This window comes from Dama dama, chromosome 25 (assembly GCF_033118175.1).
Source record: "Dama dama isolate Ldn47 chromosome 25, ASM3311817v1, whole genome shotgun sequence".
Taxonomy (NCBI): Eukaryota; Metazoa; Chordata; class Mammalia; order Artiodactyla; family Cervidae; genus Dama; species Dama dama.
In genome coordinates this window covers 40,116,320-40,133,577 of record NC_083705.1, presented here as the reverse complement: position 1 = coordinate 40,133,577, position 17,258 = coordinate 40,116,320, and the positions used below count along the sequence as shown (strand labels likewise).

The 17,258-nt window shown below is 40.6% G+C and overlaps 1 protein-coding gene across 1 annotated transcript in view; it reads right to left on the bottom strand.

Annotated features, from left to right (window-relative positions):
* OXCT1 (3-oxoacid CoA-transferase 1) overlaps positions 1–17,258 on the bottom strand; it is a 159,798-nt gene that overhangs the window by 127,596 nt on the left and 14,944 nt on the right. The window contains exons 4-5 of the mRNA XM_061129875.1: positions 5,969–6,104; positions 3,084–3,233 (exon numbers count right to left, since the gene is read on the bottom strand). Of these exons, the coding sequence (XP_060985858.1) occupies positions 3,084–3,233; positions 5,969–6,104 (286 nt within the window). The remainder of the gene's footprint in view (positions 1–3,083; positions 3,234–5,968; positions 6,105–17,258) is intronic.

Below are 17,258 nucleotides of genomic sequence, written 5' to 3'. Positions count from 1 at the left end.
ATGTCCTCATCTTTCCATTCTTTCTTGAATCCACTCCGTTCAAATTTTCACCATTCCAGAAAAATCCTCTATTCCAAAAAAATCACCCTTTAAGGTCACCAATGACCTCCACATTTTCAACTGCAAAGGTCAACTTCCAGTCCTATTACTCAACTCCTTCACTCTCTGACACAGTTGATCACTCCTTGCTTTGTAAAAGTTACCATCTTCCAAATCATCAGCCTCCTCTGGATTTCCTCTTTACTCACTGGACACTCCCATTTTATTCGCTGCTTCTTTTCCTCTTTTCAATCTTTAAATGCCAGGCCTCTTCTAAACCCTTAAATGCAAAAGAGGTGTTCTCTGCACTCCAGCCCTCGTCACTCAAGTCCCACGGTTTTAAACACCACATGCTGCTAATTTCTGGGTTGGGAAGATCTGCTGGAGAAGGGATAGGCTACCCATTCCAATATTCTTGGGCTTCCCTGGTGGTTCAGTCGGTAAAAAATCCACCTGCAATGCGGGAGACCTGGGTTTGACCCCTGGGTTGGGAAGATCCCCTGGAGAAGGGAAAGATTACCCACTCAAGTATTCTGGCTTGGAGAATTCCATGGACTGTACAGTCCATGGGGTTGCAAAGAGTCTGACATGACTGAGCGAATTTCACTTGCTGATGCCTCCAAAGTTCCTATCCCAGCTCTCAACCCTCCCTGAGCTGACCTAAAGCCTACTGAGTAGCTCCTCTTGGAGGCCAATGAATCTCCTAAACACTCCAAGCTGAGAAAGAGCTCCTCATCAACTCTCACACTTGGCCCATCTCAATAAGCAGCATGCTTGATTTGTGTCTTTTCTTACTCAGTAAATCGTGTTGGCTCTACTGTCAGTTTATTTCCCAATTGCAACCACTTCTCACAAATTCCACCGTCACCACCTCAATCTAAACAGCCTTCTACTTCCAACTGGATTAGTATTAATACAACAGCCCCTCATCTCTCTCGCTGCTTCTGCTTCTGGGTCTCTGACAAAAAACTCACTCCCAAAAGCCACAGTGATCTTTCCAAAATGTAGCTCAGATCCCATCACTCTCCTACTTCTATTCAATACTCTCAACCCCTCACCACACTCAGTGAAGTCCAAGCTCATGTGACCCGGCTCCTGCCTCTCTTCAATCTCCAATCCTACCACTCTCTGCCTCATTCTCTCTGTTCCAGCCTCACTGCCCTGCTGTTGCACACTCAGCAAGCCTGTCAAGGACCATGTCCTTCCTCTTCCTTCTAACTAGAGCACAGCCTACAATCTTCACCCGGCTCATTCTCCTATCTTATTCAGGTCTCTACCAAACATCACCTCTCAGAGAGGTTCCCCTGACCCAGCCTGGAACACACCTCCCTGGCCACTCAGCACCCTCTCTGCCTTTGCCCTACTTGATTTGTTACATTATGCATCTGTCTCTTCATTCCTTGTCAGTTCCCCCACTAAGGGGAACTTGGCCTAGAGGACCCCTTTTCCCACCACATTTGGACTGCTGCCGCTGCTGCTGCTGCTGCTGCTGCTAAGTCGCTTCAGTCGTGTCTGACTCTGCGACCCCATAGACAGCAGCTTGCTGCTCCTCCATCCCTGGGATTCTCCAGGCAAGAATACTGGAGTGGGTTGCCATTTCCTTCTCCAATGCATGCATGCATGCCAAGTTGCTTCAGCCATGTCCGATTCCGTGCGACCCTATGAACAACAGCCCACCAGGCTCCTCCATCCACAGGATTCTCCAGGCAAGACTAGTGCTTGGCAAACAAAAGGACCTCAAATAACTATCACTAATCCAAAGAATTCACTCATTTCCTCCTCCCACCATAATCAAGGAAAATAAAGTTGGCTAACAAGAATCATTTCTAAAGATTATCTGTTGTATTCCTCAGGATTCAGACAAAATTACAAAACTGCTAGATGCCTACACCTGACTCCAGGCTGAAATGAACCCAGGCATTCAGGACAGATTTTAGTCTATCCTGTGTTTTCACAGGGTGAGTTAATGATGTAACTTTTAGCAAGCTCTCAAAGCTTTCACCAGATTTTGCTGGCTATCGATCTATATTAACTAGGATCCATCTTAATAATTAGGTTCCTGTCTTTTTCTTTGCAAAAACTTTTTAAGCCTAATTAGGTAAGAAACAAGATAGAATATGAAAAACGTTAACAAAAGCTTTGAGTCAATATAGGTAACCCTAAGCAGAAAAGGCACAGCTCCAGATGAAGGACGCTGATGGAGACACACACGGGACAGCAGGGGGATGAGGGCAATGACCTTTATCTTCCCTCAAAACCCCAAGGGCACAGCTAACATCCCTACATGAAGCAAGGTGACAAGATCCCTTGATATACTAAGTTCTCACTTTTCTAGAGATAAGTTCAGCAGTCCATGACTTTTGTTAACTCTCATGAGCCATGTGGGCAGGGAGAAGGGAAAGATACCAAAAATACAGCAATGAAATACTGGCCTGTGTCATTTTAAAAACTGGCTCCTGACTATCTCAAATACCTGTATCTAGAGTTCTATTCTTTTCTAATGTTTGAGTAAAGTTACCTAGTATAAGATACTCCAACCTATCCAGCACTTTAAATAAAACTAAGTTATTCAGTCTAAGGCTCAAATGTGTCCAGTGTACAAAATGAAGGATAAAGAAGATAATATAAACTTGGTATTTATTCTACTCACATTATATACTTATAACCATTCTCTGCTTTTTAAGATTATAGACAAATTTGTGATTTCTTTGGCTTTTTCCCCTTCTTCAATCATATCCAGAAGGGCCCTGAACCTGAAGGGTTTAATACCATACATATTATCGTATTAAATAAAGTAGCTGTATTTTATTTTCCACATAATCAGCAATTATACACACTCCTAAATTTCTTAAAACCTACCATAAAACTAATCTTGACTCTCATTTCTATGGATTAGTTTCTTTCCTAGCAGATGTTCAGTTTTAGGTAGAAACTGTACCTAGCATATGTACGTTACTAAACGAACGACAGTGTTTTATTCTCACCCAGGTATGATTTTATACTTATTTACCCAATGAGCCCATCTGGAATCCTGTGCGTCTTACCTCTCTCGGCTTACTGGCAATGGCAATGCTGCCATCTTTGTTGTATTTGATCGGTGACCCCCCTTCTTGCACCAGGGTCCCATACCCCGTGCTGGTGTAAAATGCAGGAACTCCAGCCCCACCTGCACGAATCCTCTCTGCAAGCGTGCCCTACAAGTGAGCAAACAACAGTGCGTCAAAAGTCCATTAAGCACACTTCTGTCTGCGGACACAAACACTTAGCCACACGGTCCCCGCTCTCTAGGTGTTTATCCATCTAAACCACCCCTGGCAGTGCATACTGGTCTACCTCACTAACACTGCAGGTTAGAAGATCAGTGCAAAACAATGACTGTCTCTCTAGACAACAACCTATTTTTAATCCTTAATTTGTAATGGAACTGCTTATTTGTATACTCATGTTTTCAGTTTCCATGTCTCCACTGGTTTCTTTACATCATATTTTACAAGTCTATTTGTAATATTTTTAAATCAATTTTCAAATCTGAAGTATATAACTTTAATTGTATACTTAAAAAAACATACAATAAAATATCATATTTTACTGTGTGCTACATGTAGGTACAGCCTGAATCTTATCATAAACAACAATATCATGATATAATAATGTAAAATTTCCAGGTATTTAGAATGTATTCTAAACGTTCTCTTAAGTATTTTATCCACTACGTTATCTAACTAAGGAAAAATACAAATGACAAAGACTACAACATACAGCTAAACTGGTTTTTAAAAAGTCAAGAGAAATTCAAATTTTGTTTCAGAGTAGGAATAGCTGTATGAAAAACATCTTTGTATCTTCTTTCGATCACTCTGTCTCCCTTTTAGGTACTAGTGATTTCAAATCTAATTTCCCCAGCTATCTCTCACCACCACCTGCCTTTCTACCCAGTTTTCCTACTGGGAAATAACTCTGGCCCTAAACATTTGCTGACATGACCCCTAACATGAAACATCTTGTTACGGTCTAGTTATATCATATTCAGTTCAGTTTAGTTGCTCAGTGGTGTCCAACTCTTTGTGACCCCAAGGACTGCAGCATGCCAGGCCTCCCTGTCCATCACCAACTCCTGCAGTTTACACAAACTCATGTCCATTGAGTCAGCGATGCCATCCAACCATCTCATCCTCTGTCATCCTCTTCTCCTGCCTTCAATCTTTCCCAGCATCAGGGTCTTTTCCAATGAGTCAACTCTTTGCATCAGGTGGCCAAAGTATTGGAGTTTCAGCTTCAGCATCAGTCCTTCCAATGAACATTCAGGACTGATTTCCTTTAGGATGAACTGGTTGGATCTCCTTGCAGTCCAAAGGACTCTCAAGAGTCTTCTCCAACACTACAGGTCAAAAGCATCAATTCTTGGGTGCTCAGCTTTCTTTATAGTCCAACTCTCACATCCATACATGACTACTAGAAACTATAGTCTTGACTAGATGGACCTTTGTTGGCAAAGTAATGTCTCTGCTTTTTAATATGCTGTCTAGGTTGGTCATAACTTTTCTTCCAAAGAGTAAGCGTCTTTTTATTTCATGGCTGCTGTCACCATCTGCAGTGATTTTGGAGCCCCCAAAAATAAAGTCAGCTACTGTTTCCACTGTTTCTCCATCTATTTGCCATGAAGTGATGGGACTGGATGCCATGATCTTAGTATTCTGAATGTTGAGCTTTAAGCCAACTTTTTCACTCCCCTCTTTCACTTTCATCAAGAGGCTCTTTAGTTCTTCACTTTCCGCCATAAGGGTGATGTCATCTGCATATCTGAGGTTATTGATGTTTCTCCCGGCAATCTTGATTCCAACTTGTGCTTCAACCAGCCCAGTGTTTCTCATGATGTACTCTGCATATAAGTTAAAAAAGCAGGGTGACAATATAAAGCCTTGACATACTCCTTTTCCTATTTGGAACCAGTCTGTTGTTCCATGTCCAGTTCTAACTGTTGCTTCTAGACCTGCATACAGATTTCTCAAGAGGCAGGTCAGGTGATCTTGTATTCCCATCTCTTGAAGAATTTTCCACAGTTTACTGTGATCCACACAGTCAACGGCTTTGGCATAGTCAATAAAGCAGAAGTAGATATTTTCTTGGAACTCTCTTGCTTTTTTGATGATCTAGCGAATGTTGGCAATTTGATCTCTGGTTCCTCTGCCTTTTCGAAAACCAGCTTGAACATCTGAAAGTTCACGGTTCACATATTGTTGAAGCCTGGCCTTGAGAATTTTGAGCATTACTTTGCTCGCGTGCAAGATAAGTGCATCATATTCAGACTAGATAACTGCCTGACTGACCAGTAGTGAGAATAGGCTTGGATATTAATGATGGTGAGTTTAATATTGTCCCAACCTGAAAACAAGGGTCTACTTAAACTGGGGCCTTCAACTATATTGGATTGGCCGAAAAGGTTCCTCAATGACAAACTCTTCAATCAGATAGGACAGGAAAAGGTGGATAAAGTGAGTGGAAATTTGCTAGATTAACTGCAGTCATTGCTTCCTTTCAGTTCCCTGCAAACCTGGGGTCTGACCCCAGCATTTAGTCTGTGATGCAGACAGTTTTACTCCCCTCCATGGGCTTCAGTTTCCTGATACATCTCAGCAAGACCAGATTCCATGCTGCAGTGAAATACACATTTCAGTGCCAAATTTAACATTTTATCCTGAAGCCTGGATATTTTCCACTAGAAATACCTTCTTTTACAGTGCATAGCAACAAAACATTTTTCCTCTAGCAGTCAAGAGGTGTGACTTATAAACAAGTTTTCTTGGTTTGGCAAAAGAGCATTCTATTTTACCTCTCTTACACAATGAAATTTCTAGAAGGAAAAAGGTAAACTTCAAAATAAGTTAGTAGTATTAAAAAAAAAAACACCAGATTTTTTTCTTTTTTTTACCTGGGGTGTCAGCTCTACTTCTAATTCACCAGATAAATACTGTCGTTCAAATTCTGCATTTTCTCCCACATAGGAAGAGACCATGCGTTTTATCTGCTTGGATCGAAGTAAAAGGCCCAAACCAAAGTTGTCAACCCTAGAAAGAAAATGCAAGCAGCTTACAATCAAAGGATCATCCGATGGAACACTAACATCCTCACATTCAAAAACGTGAGATTTTATATGACAAATCACTGACATTACTCCTAACAACTTCCTTTTCTCCCTCCTTCAACTTCACATCCTCATCTTCTCATACCAACGAGCAGTCATTCTCGCTCACCTAATTCTTTCCTAATTCTCGTAATGTGTCATTTCCAAGTCTATAACCTCCCCCAGGCAGTCCAAACACAGTGAACACTTTAAAGCAGTCCAGGTAGGTACTGGTCAACTTTCTGATAGATCTGTTTCATAGTCCAAGTCTTCCAACACTGAATCTAATAACATTCCCCACTCACCATGGGTGTAAGGAAATAGCTGCATAGGGGAGTTCCCTGATGGTCCAGTGGTTAGGACTCAGCACTTTCACTACAGTGGCCAGGGTTCAATCCCTGGTTGGGGAACTAAGATCCCACAAGCCATGAAGTGCGGCCAAATGTATATATATATTTGCAGATTTTATTCTTACTTGAAGAAACTTGGCTGCCTATGTGCTCAGTCTAGTCCGACTCTTTTGTGACCCCATGGACTGTAGCCCTCCAGGTTCCTCTGTCCATGGGATCTTCCAGGCAAGAATACCAGAGTGGGTTGCCACTCCCGTCTCTAGGGACTCTTCCTGATCCAGGGATCAAACCCACGTCTCCTGTGTCTCCTGCACTGGCAGGTGGATTTTCTAATACTGAGCCACCTGGGAAACCCTTCCAAAGAAAACTAAAGACTAAATAACAAGTATTTTCAGGAATGCAGTTTTGAAATGTGGAGAGAATTCCCTGAAGATTAATAATATACTTATCCACTAGAAGGCTCCAAATCACTAAAGAGCCTCTCCAAACACTGATTATGCACAAAGCTTTACACTTTTTGTTTATTCCCTTCTCTTCAATGGCAATCCACTCCAGTATTCTTGCCGGGGAAATCCCAAGGACAGAGGGGCTGGGTGGACTACAGTTCATCAGGTTGCAAGAGTCGGATGTGACTGAGCACACACAGATACAGACACTAAACAATTTCCCTGTTCTTTGGGTAAACAATTCTATTCCCCTCAATTCAACTCTACCTACAGCCTTCTCCACCTCACCTGATGGCGACCCATCTTACAGATCTTCAGAACAAAACTCAGGGAGTGATTCCTGACACACACGTTCCACATCAGCTCTACTGGAAAATCCTGACTCTGCTTTCAGTATCCACCCAGAATCTGAGCATTTCTCACTCCCTCTGGAACCGGCACCATACCTTGCCTGGACACCACAGTAACCTTCCCTGCTTCTACTCCCGCCCACTACGATCTACTCACAAAATGACAGCCCAAACTACAATATGTCAGATCATGTCACTGTACTGCTTGAAACCCTGCAGTTGTACCCATTTATTTAGAGTAAAAGTAAAGGTCTCTCTCTAGAGTGGCCCCCTGGGATGGGTTGAAATGCCTTCACACCTCTGACCTCACTCCTCCCATTCTCCTTTTTGCTCACTTCTCTGCCTCTGCTGGCCTCCTTACAATCCCTCCAATACACCAGGCATTCTGCATGGGGGCCCTTACACTGGCCCTTCCATGTCTCTCGGAAACTCTTTCCCCATATAGGGTTCTACATCAACATTTTTTGACATCTGTTAAATGAGTTTATTGCTTGATTTCACTTCCCCCTCCTCACTGGCTCTTTAGTAATAAAAATGAAAATCATCAAGTCTTCAAGCTGGATATTTGCTATGTGTCCCTCCAGATCCATTCTTCAACCTCCAGTCTGCCCTACGCCTAGGGTAACTGCCCTGTGTAGACTCAATCATGGGGTCCCCTGCCCTCTGGCTTCTGATTGAGTCCATCCACTTCTGATTGGGTCCAGCCAATCAAAGGCACCACCAGGAGGATCAGAGGAGTGAGGGGAGGATGGTGTCTGTTCTGTTCCCTTAGCTCTCTCCCTGGCAGGCTGCAGCACACCGGATAGCCCTCTCCATAAGACTTTCTTCTGGGTTCTAACAGCCCCTATCCCCTCGCCCTGTCAGGGCCAGGGCTGGTGGTAACAGTTCTCCACTGTTACTAACTCTAAGGTTCTTCAATACTCGTGTGTGCCTTCCCTCAGCCCTGACTCTTCCTTTAAAAAGAGTCTCTTTGGTAAATTCTCTCAATTATCTAATATAACAATACCATTGATATCCTCTAGAGCCCTGTCCAAATAAAGTTATTTTAATAGTAAAATAATCCATGAATGTGGATATAATCCATTTGCTTTGTAGTTTTAAAATCTGAAACTCCCTCCAAGTATAGAGGTCCTTACTGTAAAAGAGAATACAGTTGGCCATTCACTGACTTGGTAATTTTTCCAACCACACTTTCATTGATCTCTATGTAGTCTTCCAACCCATTACACATTTGAACTTATCTCTGTTTGGAGATAACCTCTCTGTATTTGTTGATCTTGGCTCTGGACACCATGTGTATTTAGCTGTTGGTTTATTTCTGGACTAGCAAGCTGGCATAGCAACCAAGCAGAGCATAAGATACTCAGCTCAGGTTACCACCTGACCAGGTACAAATTTAGTGTTTATGCCTCAAAAAATGCTATTAGATAGCTTACATAAGAGTGTCTTTCCTAGTTTCCCTGGTGGTCCAGTGGTTAAGAATTCGCCTTGCAATGCAAGGGATACCAGTTTGATCTCTGGTCCAAGAAGATTCCCCCATGCCATAGAGTTCCCAAGCCCATGGGCCACAACCACTGAGCCAATGCTCTAGAGCCCGAGAGCCACAACTCCTGAAGCCAATGTACAGAAACTACTGCAGCCCACATGCCTACTGTGGCCTGCGTGCTCTGCAATAAGGGAAGGCACCGCAATGAGAAGCCCACACACCACAAAGAAGAGCAGCGCCCACTCGCTGCAACTAGAGAAAGCCCTCGTGGAGCAATGAAGACCCACCACAGCCAAAAGACTAATAATAATAAAATAAATAAATAAATCTTAAAAAAAGTGTCCTTCCTGCCATATACTTTCCAGTTCACAGATTCAGTAAACATGTACCCCTTATCTACTGTGTATCAGACACTAATGATAAAAAAGTGAAAAGGGCAAGGCCCTCACACAATATAAGAAAAAAGAAAGACATACTAAATCTTTTGCTAATGAAAAATCTACTATATTCCTAATAGAGAAACATACACACTAAAGCATCTTGAAGCTCTCTGGTATTAAAGAAAATCTGAATGAACTTTCAAAGATATTATCTTCCTTAGTGCCTTCAGGAGCCAATATTTTTCTAGCATACCTAAAGAGAGATCTGACCTTTCTTCTACGGCACCACAAACTCATGTTAAAACACTTTAATGATTAAAAGAAGTCTAAGGCCAAGAATTCATTAGAGAGGTATACTAATGTAAAGCAAATGTATATTTTATGGAAGACATCAATGTACTGCAAATATTTTTCATTTTCTGAATCTGAAATTTCACTTTCTGAAATCTCACTGACAATTCTAAAATAAACTGTCAAAATAAAACTCTAATAATGAAATTGCAACCAATGATGCAATCAACAAGGGGTTAATTTCCAAACAATATAAATAGCTGATACAAGGCAATGTCCAAAAACCCAAACAATCCCATCAAAAAATGGGCAGAAAACCTAAATAAATATTTCTCCAAAAAAGACAAACAGCCAACAGGCACATGAAAAGATGCTTAATATCACTAATTCTTACAGACATGCAAATCAAAATTATCAGGAGGTATCACCTCACACCAGTCAGAATAGCCATCATCAAAAAGTCTACAAATAATAAATACTAGAGAGGATATGGAGAAATGGGAACCCTCCTACACTGTTGGTGGGAATGTAAATTGGTGCAGCCACTATGGAAAACTGTGTGGAAGTTCCTTAAAAAACTAAAAATAGTTATCATATGATTCAGCAACACCACTCCTGGGGATATATCTGAAGAAAACTCTTAATTTGAAAAGATACATGCACCTCAACGTTCACAGCAGCATTATTTACAACAGCCAAGACATGGAAGCAACCTAAGTATCCATCAACAGATTAATGGATAAAGAAGACATAGTGTATATTTGTGTATACATAATGGAATATTACTCAGTCATAAAAAGAATGAAATATTGCCATTTGCAGAAACATCGATGGATGCAAAGATTTTCATAATGAGTGAAGTAACTCAGAGAAATAGAAAATTATATATCACTTATATGTGGAATTTAAAAAATAATACAAATGGGGAAGGGACAGGGTGATAAATTAGGAGTATGGGATTAAGAAATACACACTATCATATATAAAATAGTGTGTATTTCTTAATCCCATGCTCAACAACAAGGATTTACTGTATACCACAGGGAATTATATTCAATATCTTATAATAACCTATAGTGGAAAAGAATCTGAAAAAAGATGAATATATATATATATATATATATATGTATATATAAATATATAGCTGCCAGGCTCCTCTGTCCATGGAATTTTCCAGGCAAGAAAACTGGAGGGGTAGCCATTCCCTTCTCCAGGGGATCTTCCTGACTTAGGGATTGAATCCAGGTCTCCTGAATTACAGGCAGATTATATTAACCATCTGAGCCACCAGGGATGCCCATATACAGAATAAACAACAAAGTTTTAATGTACACCTCAGGGAACTATATTCAATATCTGATAATAACTTACAAGGGAAAAGAATCTGAAAAAATGTATACAGATATACATATATATATACACACACACATATGTGTAACTGAATCACTTCACTGAACACCTGTAAGTAATAATATAAATCAACTATAATTCAATTTTAAAAAATGAAGTTGCAACTACTTACCAAACTCTATTTATCTTCCTTACTCTCAATTTAAATAAATTCATCTCAATTACAGCCACAATTCCCTTGTGGCTCAGCTGGTAAAGAATCTGCCTGCAATGCAGGAGACCTGGGTTCAATCCCTGGGTTGGGAAATCCCCTGGAGAAGGGAAAAGCTCCCCACTCCAGCATTCTGGCCTGGAGAATTCCATGGACTGTACAGTCCATAAGGTGGCAAAGAATCAGACACAACTAAGGGACTTTCACTTTCACTTTTACCAGTAAACAACCAATACTCTTACAACCATTCTGTACCCATAGGATCATTCTGTTTCTCACTCTCAGCACAGTATTCAATAAATTACATGAGCTAATCAACACTGTATTATGAAATAAACTTTGTGGTAGATGATTTTGCCCAACTGTAGGCCAATGTAAATCTCAGCACGCTGAAGGTAGGGTGGGCTAAGCTACAAAGCTCAGTAGGTTAGGTGTACTAATATATTGATGACTTAGAATATTTTCACTTTAGAATGGGTTTATTTGGATTTAACCCACTGTAAATAGAGGAAGAACTGTATTTGGATATAACATTAATTTATGACATAGTGAGGGGCTTCCCAGGTGGCACTAGTGGTAAAAAAAACCCACCTGCCTATGCGGGAGACATAAGAGACACGGATTTGTTCCCGGGGTCGGGAAGATCCCCTGGAGGAAGGCATGACAGTCCACTCCAGTATTTTTGCCTGGAAAATTGCCATGTACCAAAGAGTCTAGCAGGCTATATTCCATAGGGTCACAAAGAGTCGGACACGACTGAAATCACTTACCAGGCACACATATATGACACAGTTATGTGAGACAAGTGAAATCTTGAAGGGGCTGAGCAGGAAGTCCAAGTGCACATCACAGGAAGTGGTTCAGTTCAGTCACTGAGTTGTGTCCGACTCTCTGCGACCCCATGGACTGCCGCACGCCTGGCCTCCCTGTCCATCACCGATTCCCGGAGCTTGCTCAAACTCATGTCCATTGAGTCCGTGATGCCATTCAACCATCTCATCCTCTGTCATCCCCTTCTCCTCCCGAATCAGGGTCTTTTCAAATGAGTAGTTCTTCGCGTCAATTTTTCCCAGCATCAGAGTCTTTTCCAACGAGTCAGTTCTTTGCATCAGGTGGCCAAAGGATTGGAGTTTCACCTCCACCATCAGTCCTTCCAATGAATATTCAGGATTGAGTTCCATCAGGATGGACTGGTTGGATCTCCTTGCAGTCCAAGAGACTCACAAGAGTCTTCTCCAATGCCACATTTCAAAAGCATCAGTTCTTCAGTGCTCAGCTTTCGTTTTTATCTTTATTTATCTTAAATGGAGGCTAATTACTTTAAAATATTGTAGTGGTTTTTGCTGGAGAAGGCAATGGCAACCCACTCCAGTACTCTTGCCTTGAAAATCCCACGGATGGAGGAGCCTGGTATGCTGCAGTCCATGGGGTCGCTAGAAGTCAGACACGACCGAACGACTGCACTTTCACTTTTCAGTGACTTGGCAGCAGCAGCAGAGGTTTTTGCCATACATTGACATGACTTATCCACGGGTGTACATGTGTTCCCCATCCTGAACCCCCCTCCCACCTCCCGCCCCACTCCACCCCTCAGGGTCATCCCAGTGCACCAGCCCTGAGCACCCTGTCTCATGTATCAAAGCTAGACTGGCAATCTATTTCACATATGATAATATACATGTTTCAATGCTATTCTCTCAAATCAACTTTCCTTATAGTCCAACTCTGACATCCATACATGACTACTGGAAAAATCATAGCTTTGAAAAGATGGACTTTTGTTGACAAAGTCATGTGTCTGCTTTTTAATATGCTGTCTAGGTTGGTCATAACTTTCCTTCCAAGGAGTAAGCATCTTTTAATTCCATGGCTTCAGTCACCATCTGAAGTGATTTTGGAGCCCACAAAAATAAAGTCAGCCACTGTTTCCACTGTTTCCCCATCTATTTGCCATTAAGTGATGGGACCAGATGCCATGATCTTAATTTTCTGAATGTTGAGTTTTAAGACAACTTTTTTCTCTCTTCTTTCACTTTCATCAACAGGCTCTTTAGTTCTTTTTCACTTTCTGCTCTAAGGATGGTGTCGTCTGCATATATGAGGTTATTGATATTTCTCCCAGCAATCTGGATTCCAGCCTGTGCTTCAACCAGCCCAGCGTTTCTCATGATGTACTCTGCATATAAGTTCAATAAGCAGGGTGACAATATACAGCCTCATATACTCCTTTTCCTATTTGGAACCAGTCTGTTGTTCCATGCCCAGTTCTAACAATTGCTTCCTGATCTGCACACAGATTTCTCAAGAGGAAGGTCAGGTGGTCTGATATTCCCATCTCTTTCAGAATTTTGCAGTTTGTTGTGATATACACAGTCAAAGGCTTTGGCATAGTCAATAAAGCAGAAATAGATGTTTTTCTGGAACTCTTTTGCTTTTTCGATGATTCAGTGGATGTTGGTGATTTGATCTCTGGTTCCTCTGCCTTTTCGAAAACCAGCTTGAACATCTGGAAGTTCACGGTTCACATACTGTTGAAGCCTGGCTTGGAGAATTTTGAGCATTACTTTACTAGCATGTGAGACGAGTGCAATTGTGTGGTAGTTTGCGCATTCTTTGGCATTGCCTTTCTTAGGGATTGGAATGAAAACTGACCTTTTCCAGTCCTGTGGCCACTGCTGAGTTTTCCAAATTTGCTGGCATATTGAGTGCAGCACTTTCACAGCATCATCTTTTAGGATTTGAAATAACTCAACTGAAATTTCATCACCTCCACTAGCTTTGTTCATAGTGATGCTTCCTAAGGCCCACTTGACTTCGCATTCCAGGGTGTCTGGCTCTAGGCGAACGATCACACCATCATGATTATCCGGGTCATGAAGATCTTTTTTATACAGTAGCACAAGGTTTGTTTGAGCCCTCTGAGCGTCTCTGGCGGGAAAGGAGGAAGTGGCTAGCCCTTCCCAAACCAAATAACCTGATCTTGGGGGAAATGTTCATGATCAGCCAAGGCAGCCGAGATCTCCCCTTCAAGCCCTTTAGAGCTCTCAGAGCTGTAGCTATCTTGACAAATAAGATGGCACAGCAAAGGAGCCATTTGCCTTTATCTCTGGGTTCAAAACCATTGGTGCAAAATCAGAAATTTTATTTAGAGTGAAAAACTGCTCCTGGACCCCCAGAGAATTCCTATACCTGAGTGGTACAGAACAACAGGCATACCTCACCAGACCACAACAGAGAAGCAAACACTGCAATAAAGCAAGTCCTGAAAATTTTTTTGTTTTCCACTGCATATAAATGTTTATACTATACTGTAATCTGTTAAGTGTGCAACAGTATTTATTATGCCTAAAAATAATGTCAATGCCTTACTTTAAAAATACTTTGTAACAACATTGCAAAGCAACTATACTCCAATAAAAAGTAATTTAAAAAATGAAAGCCACAGTGATTCAAAAAAATACTGCATTATTAAAATATGCTAATGATCATCTGAACCTTCAGGAATTCATAATTTTTTCGCAATAATAACATCAAAGATCACTTGACATATGTATACCTATGGCTGATTCATGTTGATGTTTGACAGAAAACAACAAAATCCTGTAAAGCAATTATCCTTCAATTAAAAAATAAATTAAAAAAAAGATCACTGATCACAGATTACCATAACAAATATAATAATAATGAAAAAGTCTGAAATATTGCAAAAATTATCAAAAAGTGACAGAGACATGAAGTGAGCAAATTCTATTGGAAAAATGGAGCCAAATACACTTGTTTAATGCAGGGCTGCCCTGAACCTTCAATTTGTACAAAGTGCAATGTCTGTGAAATGCAATAAAGCAAAATGCAATAAAACAAGATATACACAAGTATATACAAGTAACAGCATTGTAATCTCATGTACAGGTACATACACACATCTCCCCTCAACCAAGGATACATGCCAAGACAGTACCAACCCTACAGATGCTATGTACAATCCCCTGCAGAAGGGAATGGCAATACACTCCAGTGTTCTTTTTTTTTTTTCCTTTATTTATTTATTTATTTTTTCAGTGGGTTTTGTCATACATTGATATGAATCAGCCATAGATTTATACGTATTCCCATCCCGATCCCCCCTTCCACCTCCCTCTCCACCCGATTCCTCTGGGTCTTCCCAGTGCACCAGGCCTGAGCACTTGTCTCATGCATCCCACCTGGGCTGGTGATCTGTTTCACCATAGATAATATACATGCTGTTCTTTCGAAACATCCCACCCTCACCTTCTCCCACATCCAGTGTTCTTACCTAGAAAATCCCACAGACAGAGAAGCCTGGTGGACTATAGCCCACAGGGTCACAAAAGAGTCAGATACAACTTAGCAACTAAACAACAACAATACACAGGTATCTTCTTTTCTTATACATGCATATCTATGGTAAAGTTTCATTTATAAATTAGGCACAGTAAGATATTAACAATAACTAATTATAAAGTAGAACAATTATAACAGCATTTGTAATAAAAGCTATGTGAATGTGATCTCTCAAAATATGTTACTATACAAATTTAATACCTTTTTCAGCTTAACTGGGCACTCATCATGCACTATGGCTGTAACTTGCAATTTGAGATGCAGCAAGAAAACTAGTACAAATTTCTTTTTCCTTCTTCACAATTTCAGGCTGAAGACTCATTCTCACCATACATCTTAGCAATCTCAGCATACAATCGTTTTCTTTCCTTATTAAATCCAGAATATTCACCTTTTCACTTTAAAGAAGCACTTCACGGCTTCTCTTTGGCATATCTGAATTACCAGCATCACTACTCTTGCATCTGGGGGCCATGATTAAGTAAAATAAGCATTCCTTGAACACAGTCACTGTGATCTGGCAACGCTGATGACCATGGATCTGATAATGGCATAACTAAGAGACTAACCGGTAGACACGCTGGACAAAAGGATGATTCTCGTCCAGGGCAGGATAGAGCAGGAGGGCATGAGATTTCATCATGCTACTCAAAATAGCCTGCAATTGAAAACTCATGAGTGGTTTATTTCTGGAATTTTCCATTTAATATTTCCAGACCAAGGTTGATGCCGTGTATCTCAAACCATGTAAAGCAAAACCATGGATAAGGAGGGGACTGTTGTACATATGTACACATGCTGTACATAGGTTGTCCATACTACCAGCATTTATTAGTCTTCTACATGAAGTGGGGCTGCCCTTGGAGTTGTCTAAATCCCCACCTTCAAGAACCGTAATCTAAAACAACCTTGTCCTGAGGAAATGAAAATGACTAATATAGCACACCTAGTCTTCCCTTGACTCTGTGATTTAATTACCTGAAATAAAGTTTACTGTGAAACATTTGCTCATCCAGGTGTGTAATTCGTATGTTAAAGTCTTCCAAAAACCAGAGGAACATCTGCGATTTCCCCACTTTTCTAATCAACCCATATCAAAGCACTGATTCTTCTCAGTGATCCTAAGGGAGGGTTTGTCTTATCAACATTTAATAGTCAATACTCATAGCAAAGTAAGTGCTACCTCAGGCCAACAGGTCTTAGTGGTCATTAAAAGCAAACAAACAAACAAACAAAAAAAACAGATAATTAGGAGTCCTGAACTTTGGAAGACTTCCAATTCAGGCAGAACTTATAAAGATGGAGTCTTTTTCTAAAGGAGAAAATAGTCATTATTTCCTTATATTAAAAAATGAAGAAGAACTGATTTCCAATGTTGCATTAGTTTCAAAGTATAGAGCCAAGTGATTTGGTTATATATTCATACATATTCTTTTTCAGTCTCTTTCACTACAGGGTATTACAAGATATTGAATATAGTTCCCTGTGCTATACAGTCGGTCCTTGCTGCTTATCTATTTTACAAATATATACAGTTGTGAGTATCTGTTAAACCCAAACTCATAATTTATCCCCCCCCCACCTCCTTTCCCCTTTGGTAACCAAAAGTTTGTTTTCTATGTCTGTGAGTCTATTTCTCTTTTAGAAATAAGTTCTTTTGTACCATTTTTTTTATATTGACCATATTGGTGATAACCATTACTTCTAATGCCATGTTCTCTCCCTTTACCCCACAACTCACACTATGTTTGGTTCTCATATAAAGACATACTAAGTTGTCCTCCTCATTTATCTGATTCTAATTATCAAAACAAAGTCCTCATCCCTATAAACCTTAAACACCTCTAAGCTAATCAACAGCAAAAAAAAAAA